This window comes from Vulpes lagopus, chromosome 13, assembly GCF_018345385.1.
Source record: "Vulpes lagopus strain Blue_001 chromosome 13, ASM1834538v1, whole genome shotgun sequence".
Lineage (NCBI taxonomy): Eukaryota > Metazoa > Chordata > Mammalia > Carnivora > Canidae > Vulpes > Vulpes lagopus.
Window position 1 is genome coordinate 4,472,630 of NC_054836.1, and position 14,850 is coordinate 4,487,479.

The 14,850-nt window shown below is 34.7% G+C and overlaps 1 protein-coding gene across 14 annotated transcripts in view; it reads left to right on the top strand.

The window, feature by feature from the left end:
* NRF1 (nuclear respiratory factor 1) overlaps positions 1–14,850 on the top strand; it is a 135,708-nt gene that overhangs the window by 52,270 nt on the left and 68,588 nt on the right. For all 14 annotated transcript variants that reach the window (XM_041727625.1, XM_041727631.1, XM_041727628.1 and 11 more), the window contains 2 exons: positions 5,283–5,397; positions 8,631–8,757. In XM_041727625.1, the coding sequence (XP_041583559.1) occupies positions 5,283–5,397; positions 8,631–8,757 (242 nt within the window). The remainder of the gene's footprint in view (positions 1–5,282; positions 5,398–8,630; positions 8,758–14,850) is intronic.

A 14,850-nucleotide genomic window follows, 5' to 3' on the forward strand; every position in this document is an offset into this window, starting at 1 on the left:
CCTCTAGAGAGGATTTTTGTTTGCTTCTGCCAGATGCCTGAGGACACTAGCAATCCTGGATTATCTTAATCCAATTTAAGGTTTGAGATTTTCTGGGCCACTAAATGACTTAAAGCTGGGCTATAGTTTGTGCCATTCTCTTTGCTATTTACATTGTACATTTAACATTATGTAGAAGACTCTATGTAAACGATGCCTGGATGGGTTTAATATTGTATAAGGAAAACTGATCTTAGAAGATATTTAGGAGAAAATTGGACAGTAAATCAGTGATTAGGAATGGCCAAAATATTTCATCTTTTTTTAGAATGTGCTATATTTAAGGAGAAAACAAATGAAAAATGAAAAACAGCCGTATTACTCTCCGTTATTATCCACTGTGTATTTCTGGAATTGTGAATTTAAAATAAGGCTCAGTGGCAGAACACAGATGAGATGTTTGTGAAATATATTTTTGAAGTATTTATACTTCCCAGAAGAGGGCATCCTAACATAATGAATGCAGGTCAACTTCTTTCCTGGGAAGGAAGATGCTTTTGAGCCACAGTTTTGCTATTATGGCACTGCATTGTCACGATGTTAAAATTAGGAAAGGACTTTTATCTAACATTTTCATGTGACTGGTGTGGAAACTGAGGGCCAGGTGGTAGAAATTATCTACCATTTAATCATTCAGCAATTATCGAGGAATCGCTGTATACTCCATGTCACACTATATGTAGATACAATAAACAAGACAGGCAAGAGCTTGCTCCTAAAGGAGCTTACAGGCCAGTGGTGAGGAGAAAGGTACAAATAATAAAGGTACAGAATAATTTCAGAAAGCACTGAATACTCTAGAAGAAATAATGAAACAAGGGGAATGGAGAGGGAAGGGAAGGGAATTACTGCTTTTTCTAATCCTATTCTCTTTCCTCCCCTGAGTTAACCAGTATTCTAAATTTATCATTCTCATGTACTTCTTTTATTTCTGTTGTGTATGTCTGTATCAATAAACGATACTTGGCATTGTTTGGCATGTTTTAAGTTTTATATAAATGATAGCACTCTAATCCTTTCTATACCATTGTTTATCTCATTCAGTAATATTTTTCTGAGATTCATTCATATTGATAATGTGGCAGTATGTTTTTATTTTAATTGTTACTTGGTATTCCATTCATTATCTGAATATGACATATATTGGTATAATACTTAGGCTGTTTGTAAGTTTCTGCTATTAATAATAGCTGCAAATGAAAATTATTTTGTTTTCTTATGCAAATTGTGGGAGTTTCTTTTGGCATTGTTTTTCAAACTTTGACAGCTCCCATAGTGATAGTTTTACATTGTGGTCTGGAATAAGCGAGTGTACATATAACTGTAATAACAATTTCTCATGGAGTATTACTTACATGTCCACCATGATACACCCAATGATATGTTCTGGTATCTTTTACTTTATTCCATTTTGTTAAAAAACAAAAACTACTCATGAACCACCAAAGAACAGAAACCTGCAGTTTAAAAACTCTGCTGAAGGATATACCCAAGAGGAGAATGAGAGGGCAAAGACGGGCACATTTTCAACTTTACGAAAATTCCAAATGCCCTTCCAGATCACTATATTAATTTACATCCCAGCAAGCAGCATGCTAAAGTGCCAGTTGCTTCCAGTCTGTACCATATTTGGACTTGTTTTTTGTTTTTGCTAGTCTAATAAGTATGAAATAGTATCTCATTGTTGGTTTAATTTGCTCATCTCTGAGCGAGCAATTCCGGCCAGTGCAGAAGATGAGATAGAGCACCATTTCAGATCTTTATTGACTATTTGCTTTTCTTCTTTTGCATATTTCCTCTTTGTGCCTTTGTCCAATCGGGTTGTGTCATTTTTCCCAATTACTTTCTAAGAGTTACTGATAATGTTTTTCAATACTATTCTTTTCTCGATAGTATGCATTGCATTTATTATCTTCTCCCAATTTGTTGACCACTCCTTCCCCCAATTTTTTGTTATTTCATTTTGTCTATAAAGGTTTTAATTTATATTATTGTGAAATTTATCAGTCTTTTACCTTTACTGTTAATCCTTTTGGAGTTTTACTTAAGGAACTCTTACCCTTGAGTGTATAAATACTCTACAACAGTTTATTTTAGAAGTTATAACTTTTTTGTTCTGGTTGTTTTAATTTAGCTCTTTAATTCACCTGGAATAATACATTTCTGTATATGATATAGAGATCTAGTTTCATTATTTTTCCATACAGTCATTTGTCCCAGTACCATATTTTTAATAGTTCATCCTTTTCCCACTCTGTCTTCTGACATAAGAAGGTATTTGTATTCAGTTGCATTGGTTTATTTGTCTATCCTTCAGCCTGTTCCATACTGTCTTGATGACTATAGCTTTATAGTAACTACTGATGTTTGATCGGATGAGTTCACCTTTTAAAATTCTTCACAATAATTCTAGCTAATCTTGGCCTTTTGTACTTCCATTTAAGTTTTAGGATCAGTTTCTCAAGTTCTAGAAAAACCCATGCCAGGACTTTAATTTGAATTGTACTGAATTTATAAATTAATTAAGCATCATTATTCATAATAGCTAAAACTGGAAATTACCTTGATGTCTATCAATAGGATAATGGATAAACAGTGATTTATTTATACTCTGGAATATTACTCATCAATAAAAAGGAACAAACTACTAATATATAATAATATGGATAAATCTCAGAAACATTATTCTAAGTGAAAAAAACCTTACACAAAAGAGTATATATTATATGATTCCATTTATTTGGAGTTCTAGAATAGACAACTAAAATAGGGTGAAAAAATTCAGAATTTTGGGTACTTTATTGTAGTGGAGGTATTATTATATATCTTGATAGGAGATTGGTTATCATAAGCGTCTGCATTTTCAGAATTTATGGTACACTTAAAATCTTAAAATTGAGTGTACACTTAAGATTTTGTACATTGCATTATATGTAAATTTTACCTCAAAAGAAAAACTTGTAAAGAAATACTGAACTCTAGGTAATGATATTTTTACTGAATATTTAGGGGAGTCATACTGCAGTTTACATGAATCAGAATAAGAAAAATGATATGGCTTGATGAATGGATAGAAAGATGGATGGAGTGCATGGCTGGCTCATCAGAGCACGTGACTCTTGATCTTGGGGTTGTGAGTTCAAGCCCCACATTAGCTATAGAGATTATTTAAAAATCTAAAAAAATCTTAAAGAATTAAAGAAAAGAAAGATGGATAGGTGCATATAGTAAAATGTTAATGGTAGAGTGGTAGATATGAATATTCACTAAAAAATTCTTTTAACTTTGTTCTGTATTTGAAAGTTTCAGTAATAAAATGTTGGACTCCTACAACTCCATAGAGCACAAATAAGCTAATTAAAAAATGGACAAAGGACTTGAGTAGACATTTCTCTAAAGAAGACGTACAAAAAAAAAAAAAAAAAAAGAAGACGTACAAATGGCCAAGAGGTTCATGAAAAAGATGTTCACATTATTAATCATCAGGGAGATGCAAATCAAAACCACAGTGAGATGCTACCTCACACTGTTAGAATAGCTCTTATAAAAAAAAAAAAAAGATAAATATCAGCAAGGAATGTAGGGAAATTGGCCCTTGTATGCTATTGGTGGGAATATAAAATGCTGCAGCCCCTATGGAAAACAGTATAAAGATTCCTTAAAAAGTTAAATAGAACTATCCTATGATCCAGCAATTCTATCTCTGGATATTTATTCTAAGGAATTGAAATCAGGATCTCATAGAGTATTCACATTCCCATGTTCATTATTCATAATAGCCAAGATGTGGAAGCAGTTCAAATGTCCACTGACAGATGAATGGATAAAGAAAATGTGGTATAGATATAAAATGGAATATTATCCAGCCTTTAAAAAGAAGGAAATCCTACCATATACAACAACATGGATGAACTTTGAGGACATTATGCTAAGTGAAATAAGTCAGTTACAGAGGACATATACTGCATGATTCCACTTATATGAGGTATCTAGTCAAACTTAGAAAAACAGGAGTAGAATGGTAGATGCCAGGGGCAGGGGTGTGGAAATGAGAGTTGCTCTTATGCAAGATGAATAAGTTCTAGAGATCTGGTATATAACATTGTGCCTATTTAACTGTATTGTACACTTAAAAAATTAATATGTCAGATCTCATTAAGTGTTCTTATCACAATTAAAAAATAAAATCCTAGAAAAAATGCATCAGTAAGATTTTTTATGGAAAGGAGAGGAAAATTATTAATTTATTTTTTTACTTGCTCTGGGGCTCTTTAGTGGAATTTATTTAAGTCAGACTGATTATACTACCAAAAATACATGTAGAGAGATTTGTCTGGATTTCAAGAAGGCTTATTTTAATTGAGCCCCTTAGACCATATATAACATATATAAATGTGAGTAAACTTAATTTTCATGTAAGCCTTTTACAGGGTTTACAGATAAGGATAAAAGTGGGTCATCTGCTTAAAAAAGAAAAAAAAAGGAATGTTCTTGATATGTTGAGATTCCATGAATCAGAGACACCAATAATTCCTTTTTTTTAGTGATTAGCTTCAGGGCAAGCCAGACCAACTTTTATTAATATTTTTTCCTCAGAATGGGATAGTTTTCATCTTTTTCCTGCCAGCATGCTTTTATCAGTTTAACTTTGTGGTCAACAATGCCATTTTAGGCACAATTCTCAGATATATAAGAAAAAAATTTCCCATTAAGATAATATTCTTCCAGATAGTCTTCTTATGTGTGGTGGTGTTACTATTTGAGTTCCAAGTATGAGTGATTATGTCTGACTTCCTTAACTTGGCACTGTCCACTTGGCAGTGTCTTGGGGTAATGGAAAGAGGGGCACAGGGTTGGAAGTGAAATTTGAAATCTGTGATTATTTTCTTTTGGCAAGCTCTTCCTCTCAATGCTGCAGTTTCATCTAGCACCTCTGAAAATATTGCCTTCGCAGTATGGGCATGCTGGCAAAACAAAACAAAACATAACGTTATATCAAATTTAGCTAGTGTATGGTGGGGAGGTGTTTAAGTCAATCACTTTTTAAGATTCATTGTAAGTTTTATTGGTAAATGAAAATATGATTCGTGGTGAACACTAGCAAAGTATGTTGATAATATCAGAAACATTTTATTTAATGAGAACATATTAGGAAATAAATGCTACCTTTTTTGTACCTTTATTTTCTGTCTTATACAGCTAGCAGGCTTTGCCTGATCTCAGCACATGCGTTATTATTTTAGGTCCTGTGGGAATGGCTGCTGCTGCTGCTGTGGCAACAGGAAAGAAGCGGAAACGGCCTCATGTGTTTGAGTCTAATCCGTCTATCCGGAAGAGACAGCAAACACGCCTTCTTCGGTGAGGGCTCCCTTCTCCATATTGTTGCTGTTCCTCCAGTGCTTCGTGATGTGAATGAGAGTTAGAACATACATTACTAGGTACACCAAGGATGCCAAGTTAAAGTCCTTGATGGCAGAATTAGACTTGAAAGTACTCCTATGGAATTAAATAAATGAAACTAGAAATGATGAACAAATGTAGAATATCACATCATTTCATTCAGAGAAAGTTTTTATGCCTGCTCTGTGCCAGACATTGCTGTAGGCCTCGGGAATATAACAATGAACAAAACAAATTCCCTTAAAGAACTTATATTCTAGTGAAGGAAAAAAGAAAGTAAACACATATGTAATGTATCAAATGAAGATAAGTACTATGGAAGAAAAGAAAATAGAGTGAGGGAAAAAAAAAGGTCTGGAGGAGGATACAGTAGTTTCTCTTTTTTTATAGATATGGTCTGGGAAGTCCTTTTTTTTTTTTTAAAGGCTCTTTTTTTTTTTAAAGGTTTTATTTATTTATTCATGAGAGAGACACACACAGAGAGAGAGGCAGAGACACAGGCAGAGAGAGAAGCAGGCTCCATGCAGGGAGCCCGACATGGGATTCGATCCCAGGTCTCCAGGATCACGCCCTGGGCGGAAGGCAAGCGCTAAACCGCTGAGCCACCTGGGGATCCCCTGGGAAGTCCTCTTTGATAGGCAACCTTTGAATGGAGACCTAAAGTAAGTAAAGGGACATTGTTGATGTCTAGGGGAAGAGCTTTTCAGGCAGAGAGAAGAGCAGGAGCAGTTTCTGAAGTGGGATAGAACGTGATAGTCATATTTGAGGAACAGCCAGGGAGAGAATGACAGGAGATAGCATCAGAGTAGTAGTAGAAAGCCACATTTTGGGGTCGTTGGTCCACTATAAGGGTTTTGACTCTTGTTCTGAATGAGATGGAAAGTCAGTTGAAGGCTTTTGACCAAAGTAGTGATATGGTCTGATTTATGTTTTCAAAGAAACTGCCAGGGTACTGTTTTAAGAATCAAATTTGGGTATACAAGAATGGAAGCAGGGAGAGCAATTAGGAGATTATTGTAGTAATCCAGGCTAGAAACTATAGTGTCTTAAAACCAACATAGCAAAGATAGTAAGAGATGTCAGGTCCTGGATGATTTTCAAAAGTTACCCTTAACATAAGTAATTGATGGATTGGATGTGGGGTATGAGAACAAAAACAGGAGTAACGGGTGACCTCAAGATTTTTGGTCTGATTACTGGAAGTATTGAGATGATACTTATTGGAAGAAGGACAGGTATAGAAACGAGTGAGGGAAGAGCATAATCAGGAATTTTGTTTTGGACAGATTAGGCTTGTGATACCTCTTACCTATTAAGTGGAGAAACAGAATAAGCAATTGATATATAAGTCTGAAATTCAAAGAAGAGATCTTGCTGAAAATGTCTAAGTCTTAGATCTTGTCTAAGACTATGAGACTAGAAGAGGTCGCCTAGGGAGTGAGTGCCACCTGAGGCCTGATGCACTCTACCCTTTAGAGGTTGGAGAGATCAAAGCAATGAGCAAAGGAGTCCAAGAAGCTATCAGTGAATCAGGAGGAAAATCAAGAGAGCAATATCCTAGAAACCAAGTACAAAAGTGCTTTAAGAAGGAGGGCATGTGATTTGTCAAATACTGCTGGCAAGTTAAACAAGATGCACATTGACCATTAGATTTAGCAACGTGGAAGTCATGATTGAACTGACAAGCATTTTCAGTGGAATGGTAAGATTGAAAGGATTGGAGTGTCTTCAAATTTCTTGTTTGGTATATGGTCCTTTGCTCATTTCTGTTTTTTCTGAAGAGTTTGTAGTTTGCAAATGAAGATTATTACACAGGTGTAGTACACAGAGGACTTAATATTTGATGGTTGCACAACATGCATTCATAAGGAATAAGAAATTTCATCTATAAAATATTCCAGAAGTTTTTTTCTTGTGTTTTAAATATTATATCCAAAATTTTAGATGTTTATTGGAATGTTGAATCCAAATGGAGTGCCAGTCCATGTAAATGATATGTGACAAAAGCTAGAAAATACGGTTTATACTAAGAACAGAAGAGGAAGATTATAAGAAACTGAAGGAAAAACCCAAAAGTACCGATTGGAAGCTTTCAACAAAGAGTTTCTATACCACCAGATAGATCTTCTCATTTCTTTTAATGACGGGATAGGCAGGAGTAATTAGAATGCGTTATCTATAGAAATGTCTTTGCTATAAGGGACATAGAATGACAGTACATACTTTTGGAGAAAGATGGAAAAGTAGTTATGTTCCATTTGTTTCATTTGAATTAATTACTCCAGTCTCTGGAAAGAGTAGACTATGTTCCCAGAAGAATTATGGAATGTAGACTTTAAAATAATCTCCCATAATTTCAGAAGAAAAGCCCAGCATTTCTGTTTCATCCGATGTTGATATATTTGAAAAAGCTCTTTTACTTCTACCTCATTTTTTTTGTTGTTGTTAAGATTTTATTTATTTATTCATGAGAGACCCAGAGAGAGAGGCAGAGACACAACACAGGCAGAGGGAGAAGCAGGCTCCATGCCGGGAGCCCGATGCAGGACGCGATCCCGGGTCTCCAGGATCACACCCTGAGCCAAAGGCAGGCATTAAACTACTGAGCCACCCAGGGATCCCCTTTCTTCCTCATTTGTAAAATACTGCAGAACCAAGAATTATTATTTATATGCAGTGAAAATCTGGAAATGACAACATTTTGAAGTTGTATTTCTGGATTAAAACTATGTCAGTGAGACATAAACAAGGACTATGTCAGTCAAAGAAGTTGGAAGCAGGTCATTTAGGCCCCCTTTAGTAAGCATGGAGATGATATGATGACGTCTACAAGAAAGGGTCTCAGCAGTAATTATTACTATTATACGTAGCAGTAAGAGAAAACCCCTTTAGTGTTACTGAGATCGGGAAGAATTCTACTCTCCATGTCTGACGTTATGTCAAGGCTGTGTGCAAACTTATAGCCGACCTTTGGATCAGTGGGCTAGTCATGGTCTCTAGGACAGAGGCATGCACATATTTCTGCTGAACAGGGTATTCAACCTCACATTCCACTTTTCATATTTTAGGTAAAAAAAGACCCATATCTAATCAGAATGAATTTTCTGAAATCAAAGTAAATTTTGTTTCCGTGTCACTATAATTTCTGTTTTCTTTAATTGTTTTTATTCTCTTTTCATTCTCTGATTCAGGAAACTTCGAGCCACATTAGATGAATATACTACTCGAGTGGGACAGCAAGCTATTGTCCTCTGTATCTCCCCCTCTAAACCCAACCCCGTCTTTAAAGTGTTTGGTGCAGCACCTTTGGAAAATGTGGTAAGAATATTCAGCTACGTTCTCAGATACTCTGCTTTCTGTGGGTCGTTGTTCGTTCTTTTGGTCCTCTGTCTAGTACAATAGCTGTTACTTCTGTGCTCCCCTTATCCGAAGGTGGGAATGGGACTGGTTTTCAAGCTACTTTATGCAGATCAAAATAAAAGGGATTATTGGTTTGTACTTACTATAACAAGATATTCTATCCTATCAGATATTCCATCTGAAAGATACTTGCGTCATGCAAGGAGAAAAAATGGTGTTATATTTGTTAAGAAACCAGTGCAGGATTTTGTAAGAAAATTACTGATTTACATCTGGAACCAAGTGGGAGATAATTCTAAGATGTAGACTTTGTGAGGCAAACCTCAGGAAGCATTTTGCTGATTGCTGGTATTTTAGTTACTTGCTTAAAATCTCTTGCATTTCTTTGAAGAATTTATTCGACATTCTGCTTCAGTTTTGAAAAATAGTTGAATATTTTGATTGCCTAACTATCCATAGCTAAGTTTATAAAGATAGTATTTTACCTTTGCATACTTAATACTATCTGACCTACTTTTTCTCTAGCCAAAATAACTGTGAATTGTTAGTAGAATAACAGTCCGTCCAGATTTAAATTGCATTTTGTTTTTATTACAATAACATTTGTTAGCTAAAGGGACATTTATTGGATTTCTCCCGTATAGAATGTAGACATTTCAGGAATTTAGAACTAATTAGTAAGCAGTTGAAATTTTGTTTGTTTTATTGTTTTTTTTCCACATACAACTGTTGTTCTTTTTCAACATTTTTGAGTTTTGTTTTGAATTTTGCTAAAAATTCCTAAGGCCCTAGAATTAGGGTGCATATTAGAACCTTTCCTTAGAAGAGTATGGTCGATGACTTTAAGAGTCTAGTTTTTTGTCTCTTTTTTCCTTTGTTTGTCCATTTGTTTCATTTCTTAAATTCTATATATGAGTGAAATCATATGATGTCTTTCTCTGATTGACTGATTTGACTTAGCATTTTACCCTTTACATAAATCCATGTTGTTGCAAATGGCAAGATTTCATTCTTTTTTATGGCTGAGTAATATTCCATCACATATTACAATATTATAATATTCCATTATACATGTATATATATGTATATACACACACATCACCTCTCCTTTATCCACTATCTATGGATGGACACCGGGGTTGCTTCCATATCTTGGCTATTATAAATAATGCTGCTGTAAACATAAGGGGTACATATATCTTTTCAAATTAGTGTTTTCATTTTCTTTGACTAAATACCCAGTAGTGGAATTATACAGGCCATATTTTTGACCATGGCACAGAACATTTTGAACTTAATATCAAAAGATGGACAGGAAAAATTTTTCAGTCACATGGAAATTTAAAAATACCTAGGAAAAATTTTTCAGTCACATGGAAATTTAAAAATACTTCTTAAAAGAAAAACTTAATTTGCAGACTATTTAGAAATTATAAAAGCAAAATTTAAAAGTTCTGATCTGAACCACTACTCAAAAGAATATCCATTGCCTTAATTTTTTTTTTATATATAAGGAAGTTGGAAAAGAAATAAACTTCATCTAATTCAAGAAGCTGGAAAATGAGTCTAAGAAAAAAATAGAATAAGTAAACATGTGGAAAAAATTAATGAGTTTGTGAGCAGAAAAAGTAGAATTGTTATATTCAAGAAATGATGCTATGCAAAGTCCAATGAAATAGAAAAGCTTCTAGTATGCTAGTTGAGGAAAAGGGAGAAGAAAGCAAATATATAGTCTTAGAAATGATATGAGTTACAATTGCAGGTAAGGCAAGATTGAAAATTGTAAGGAAATGCTGTGCATTAATTCTGTTATAAATTAAGAACCTCAACTAAGTGGATAATTTAGTAAGAAAATAAAATATATCTAAACCTCAGTAAAACAATAAACATGTACAAAATTGAAAAAGTAATTAAAATGTATCCCTCAAAGGGGACACTGCTCTGATTATTTTGGATGACTTCTGTTAACCTTCAGGGTACAGAATATTCCTCAATATACACTGGTATACAGAGTGGCATTAAGTAATTAGAACCCATTGTTTATCATAATCAGTACACAATATGTTGTACATAATCTCTTGTTAATAACAGTTGAGGAGATGATTTAGATGTCTAATATTTATTGAATGCTTACTGTGTTCTAGGTATAGTTATAAGCACTTTGTATAATCTCATTTAATAATTTTAAAACTGATTTTCATTTTGTCCTCCTGCCTGAAGCTGTCATTAATCTTCCTTTATGCTTTTTTAGCTAGAGGCTACTGAGAAACTCTAGAAAAATTAAAATTCAATAGGGATGTTCATCTTTGGAATATGGATTTCAGAATCAAGATTGTTAATTTTATTTAGAGTTTGTTAAAGGGAATTGAAACATTACTAGGCCTTTTAATAGTTGATATTGTATTTTGTTTTTTTAAATATTTTTCAGGTTTCTGTTTATTTTTCCATACTGTGTTCTGCTGATATTACCTCCTTGTCCATAATTAGGGTATATATATATAGCAAGGCACTATAAACAAAATTAAGTGACTCACAACAAACTGGAAAAATGTTTTCAAGTTAATAACAGCAATTATGATTTATTGAGTATTTTTAATATGTCTGTTTTCTGCTAAACATTTTATATTTATGATTTTAAGTAATCATTGCAATAACCCTGTGATATATATGTCTTATTATTTGTGCTTCACAGATGTAGAAATTTGAGGGTTGAGAGCTTAAGTATTTTGTTCAAGATCACACAGTAAGTAGCAAACTAATGATTAATATTCTAAATATATAACGAGCTCTCAAAAATCAATAAAAAATGTGAACAGATGAATAATAAAGACCCAAAGATATGTTTGAATATGGATTAGATATTAGATGATATTAAAGAATTCTGATATTTTTGTAGGATGTGATCATTATACTGTAGTTATGTGTAAGAATGCCCTTATTTTTCCAAGATGCATGCTGAAGTATTTAGAAGTGTTGCAGTGTCTAAAATATACTTTAAGTGGGGGTGCCTGGATGGCTCAATCAGTTAAGTGTCTGTCTTTGGCTCATGTCATAGTCTCAGGGCCCTAGGATCAAGCCCTACATCAGGCTGCTTGCTCAGTTGGGAGTCTGCGTCTCCTCTCCCTCTGCACCCACCGCTCCCCCGCTCTTGCATGCTCTTGCTCTCAAAATAAATAAATAAAATCTTTAAAAAATAATAATAAAATAAAATATACCTTAAGTGGTTGGTCCCCCAAAATATTGCGTGTGTGTACAGATAGCAAATAAAGTAATTATGCCAAAATGTTGACAATTACTGAATCTGGTGAGAGTAGAAGCATTTATTTTACTGTTCTTTACATCTTTCTGTATATTTAAGTTTTTTCATTTAAAATCATATTTTCAGACGCCCAAAGACAAAAGAGAAAAGGACATAAACAGAAGGAGGAAGAACAGATGTCAAAATTTTCAAAGAAATGGAAATTAAAACAGCCATTTTACATTGCTTAGGTTGGTAAACATGGTAAAGATACACAATTTGCAGTGTTGGTATGTCAAACAGGCAGTTTAAATTGGTGTAATTTTCTAGAGGGGAGATTGGCAACTCGTATAAAATGTGCCCCAAATGTACACTTTTTAACCCAGCTTCCTTTTGAAATTTTATCCTAAGGAAATAATTGGTTAAATGAGTGAAGATAGATGTACAAGTATATCAGTCACTGTACTCTTTATAGTATTTTTTTTTATTGAAAATAACCTAAATGTTCAGAGATAAGGGGTTAGTTAGATAAATTGATGACTCATCCAGAGGTAGGACTGCTACACTGCCATTGTATAATGATGACATTGGTCTTTCTGTTAATATTTTCAGATCGAGATGATGTACTAGGTGAACAAAATTATAGAACCATAGAGTTTGGTCCTGCTTTAAAAGTCAGTCTGCATTTTATACATGTTTATGGAATTGTTGAATACAGAGGATTGTTATAACTAACATTTGTATAATATGGCAGATTTATAAAACTTTGCAGGTTTTTTAAAAAAGATTTTATTTATTTATTTGAGAGAGCAAGAGAGCAAGCAAGAGCACAAGCAGGAGAAAGGGAGAAGCAGGCTCCCTGCTCAGAATATAGAGCTCAATCCCAGAACCCCAGGATCATGACATGAGCCGAAGGCAGACACTTAATCAACTGGCACCCAGGTGCCCTAAAACTTTGAAGTATACATATTCTCAGTGAATCTGGCAGTAATCCTGAGATGTGCGTGTATGATTATTTTCATTTTGCAAGAGAATGCTAGCTCAGAGAGGCTGAGCAATTTGCTCAACATTTCCCAACTTTTGATAGAGCCATTGTCGAAATTTGGGTTCAAGGTGATGGAGTATTACATCTTTCATAGATTTGTCCAGGGTATTAAATATGGGGTTTTAAGTTTAATCTCATTTTCTTAGTCTTTGCCTCCTTTTCTAAAAGGGAACAAATAGAGCTACCTTCCAGTTCTCTACAATCCTGTGTGTACTTATTATAAATCTATGTTCATTTGTATGATTATTTGACTAACGTCTATCCCCAGCTAGACTGTGAGCACCAGGATGGGAGGGACTGAGTTTGCTTTGTTCTCCATTATGCTCCAGGAACCATACATTGCCCCTGCCACGAGTAGTTGCTTAGTAATATTTGTTGAATGAATAAAGCATCTTCAAACATTTGGCAGCATTCAGCAATAAAGATTCGGTTTCTAAGTTCTTTTTTTTTTTTTTTTTTTTTTTTATTTATGATAGTCACAGAGAGAGAGAGAGAGAGAGGCAGAGACACAGGCAGAGGGAGAAGCAGGCTCCATGCACCGGGAGCCCGATGTGGGATTTGATCCCGGGTCTCCAGGATCGCGCCCCGGGCCAAAGGCAAGCGCCAAACCACTGCGCCACCCAGGGATCCCCGGTTTCTAAGTTCTGATCCTACATTGGATCTCAGTTGAGACCTTGAAAAGTAAAGAACTGTGAAGTTAGCTTCTGCCATTCTTTATGGTGCTTGTTCCAGTTTGTAATTATATATTTATTTTTATGATTATTTTTTGTTCATCTTCTCCACTAGATTAGAATATGCACAATAATGGGACACTGATGGATAAATTTGCTTTCCATTTTGTCCCTGGCCCACCCTTAGCGCAGTGGCTAACATATAGGAGATGAATAAATGTTTGTTTGATGGCTGGCTGGCTGGAGGAACTACTGGGTTCAGAGATCACTTATGCCATGTCTATATTTGTAACGTGAGGTAGTGAAGTAACTTAAAACTAAGCTGATCTCTTGGAAAGGGCCTTTGACTTTGATGTAGAATGAGATTCCCTTAGTCAGAAACTCAAGGTTTTTTAAGTTGCTTGGGATCTAGACTCTCAGATCTAATGTTCTCTGCAGTTTAAAACTGTTGTCTTCTTAAGCCTCAGCTTTTTAAAACAAACAAACAAACAAACAAAAAATAAGTTAAAAGACCTCCAGAACAACTCCATTGTGTGTTTTGGCCCTTTGGAATATCCTTTTTAGTGAAGGTGTGGCTCCCACCTAAAAGGCAGCATTATTAACATTCACACAAGCTCATTCAATTTGGCCTCCATATTTGTGGAAACTGTTTTTAAGCTTTGAGTTTTTGAGTAGTTACCCACATTGATTTTTCCTACATGTGGTTCAGTGTCCTCATGTGTAAAATAAGGATAATACCTACCTCACTGGGGAACAGTAGAAATTAATTAAAGTTGATTATCATCCCCCTATATATGTTTATAGAGAGCTGGCATGAAGAACATTGGCAAATGGTAGGTTTTTCAAGTTGCTGTGCCCGAGAGCATTCTCTTGGCTTACTGCTATATCCCATACTTTTATTGGGTCAGTAGGAATAGGCCCAGAAATATTTTGTTGAGGAATAGAGAAAGAATTTCCATCCTTTTCCAGAAGAACTTCAGGAATTTCTGGAGGTGGAGCACTTTCCTTGGAGTCTAATCTGTAACATTTAGATGGGGATACACTGGATATGACTAACCAGTTCTACAGGTACAGAAATTAGTCACAGGCACAGAGGC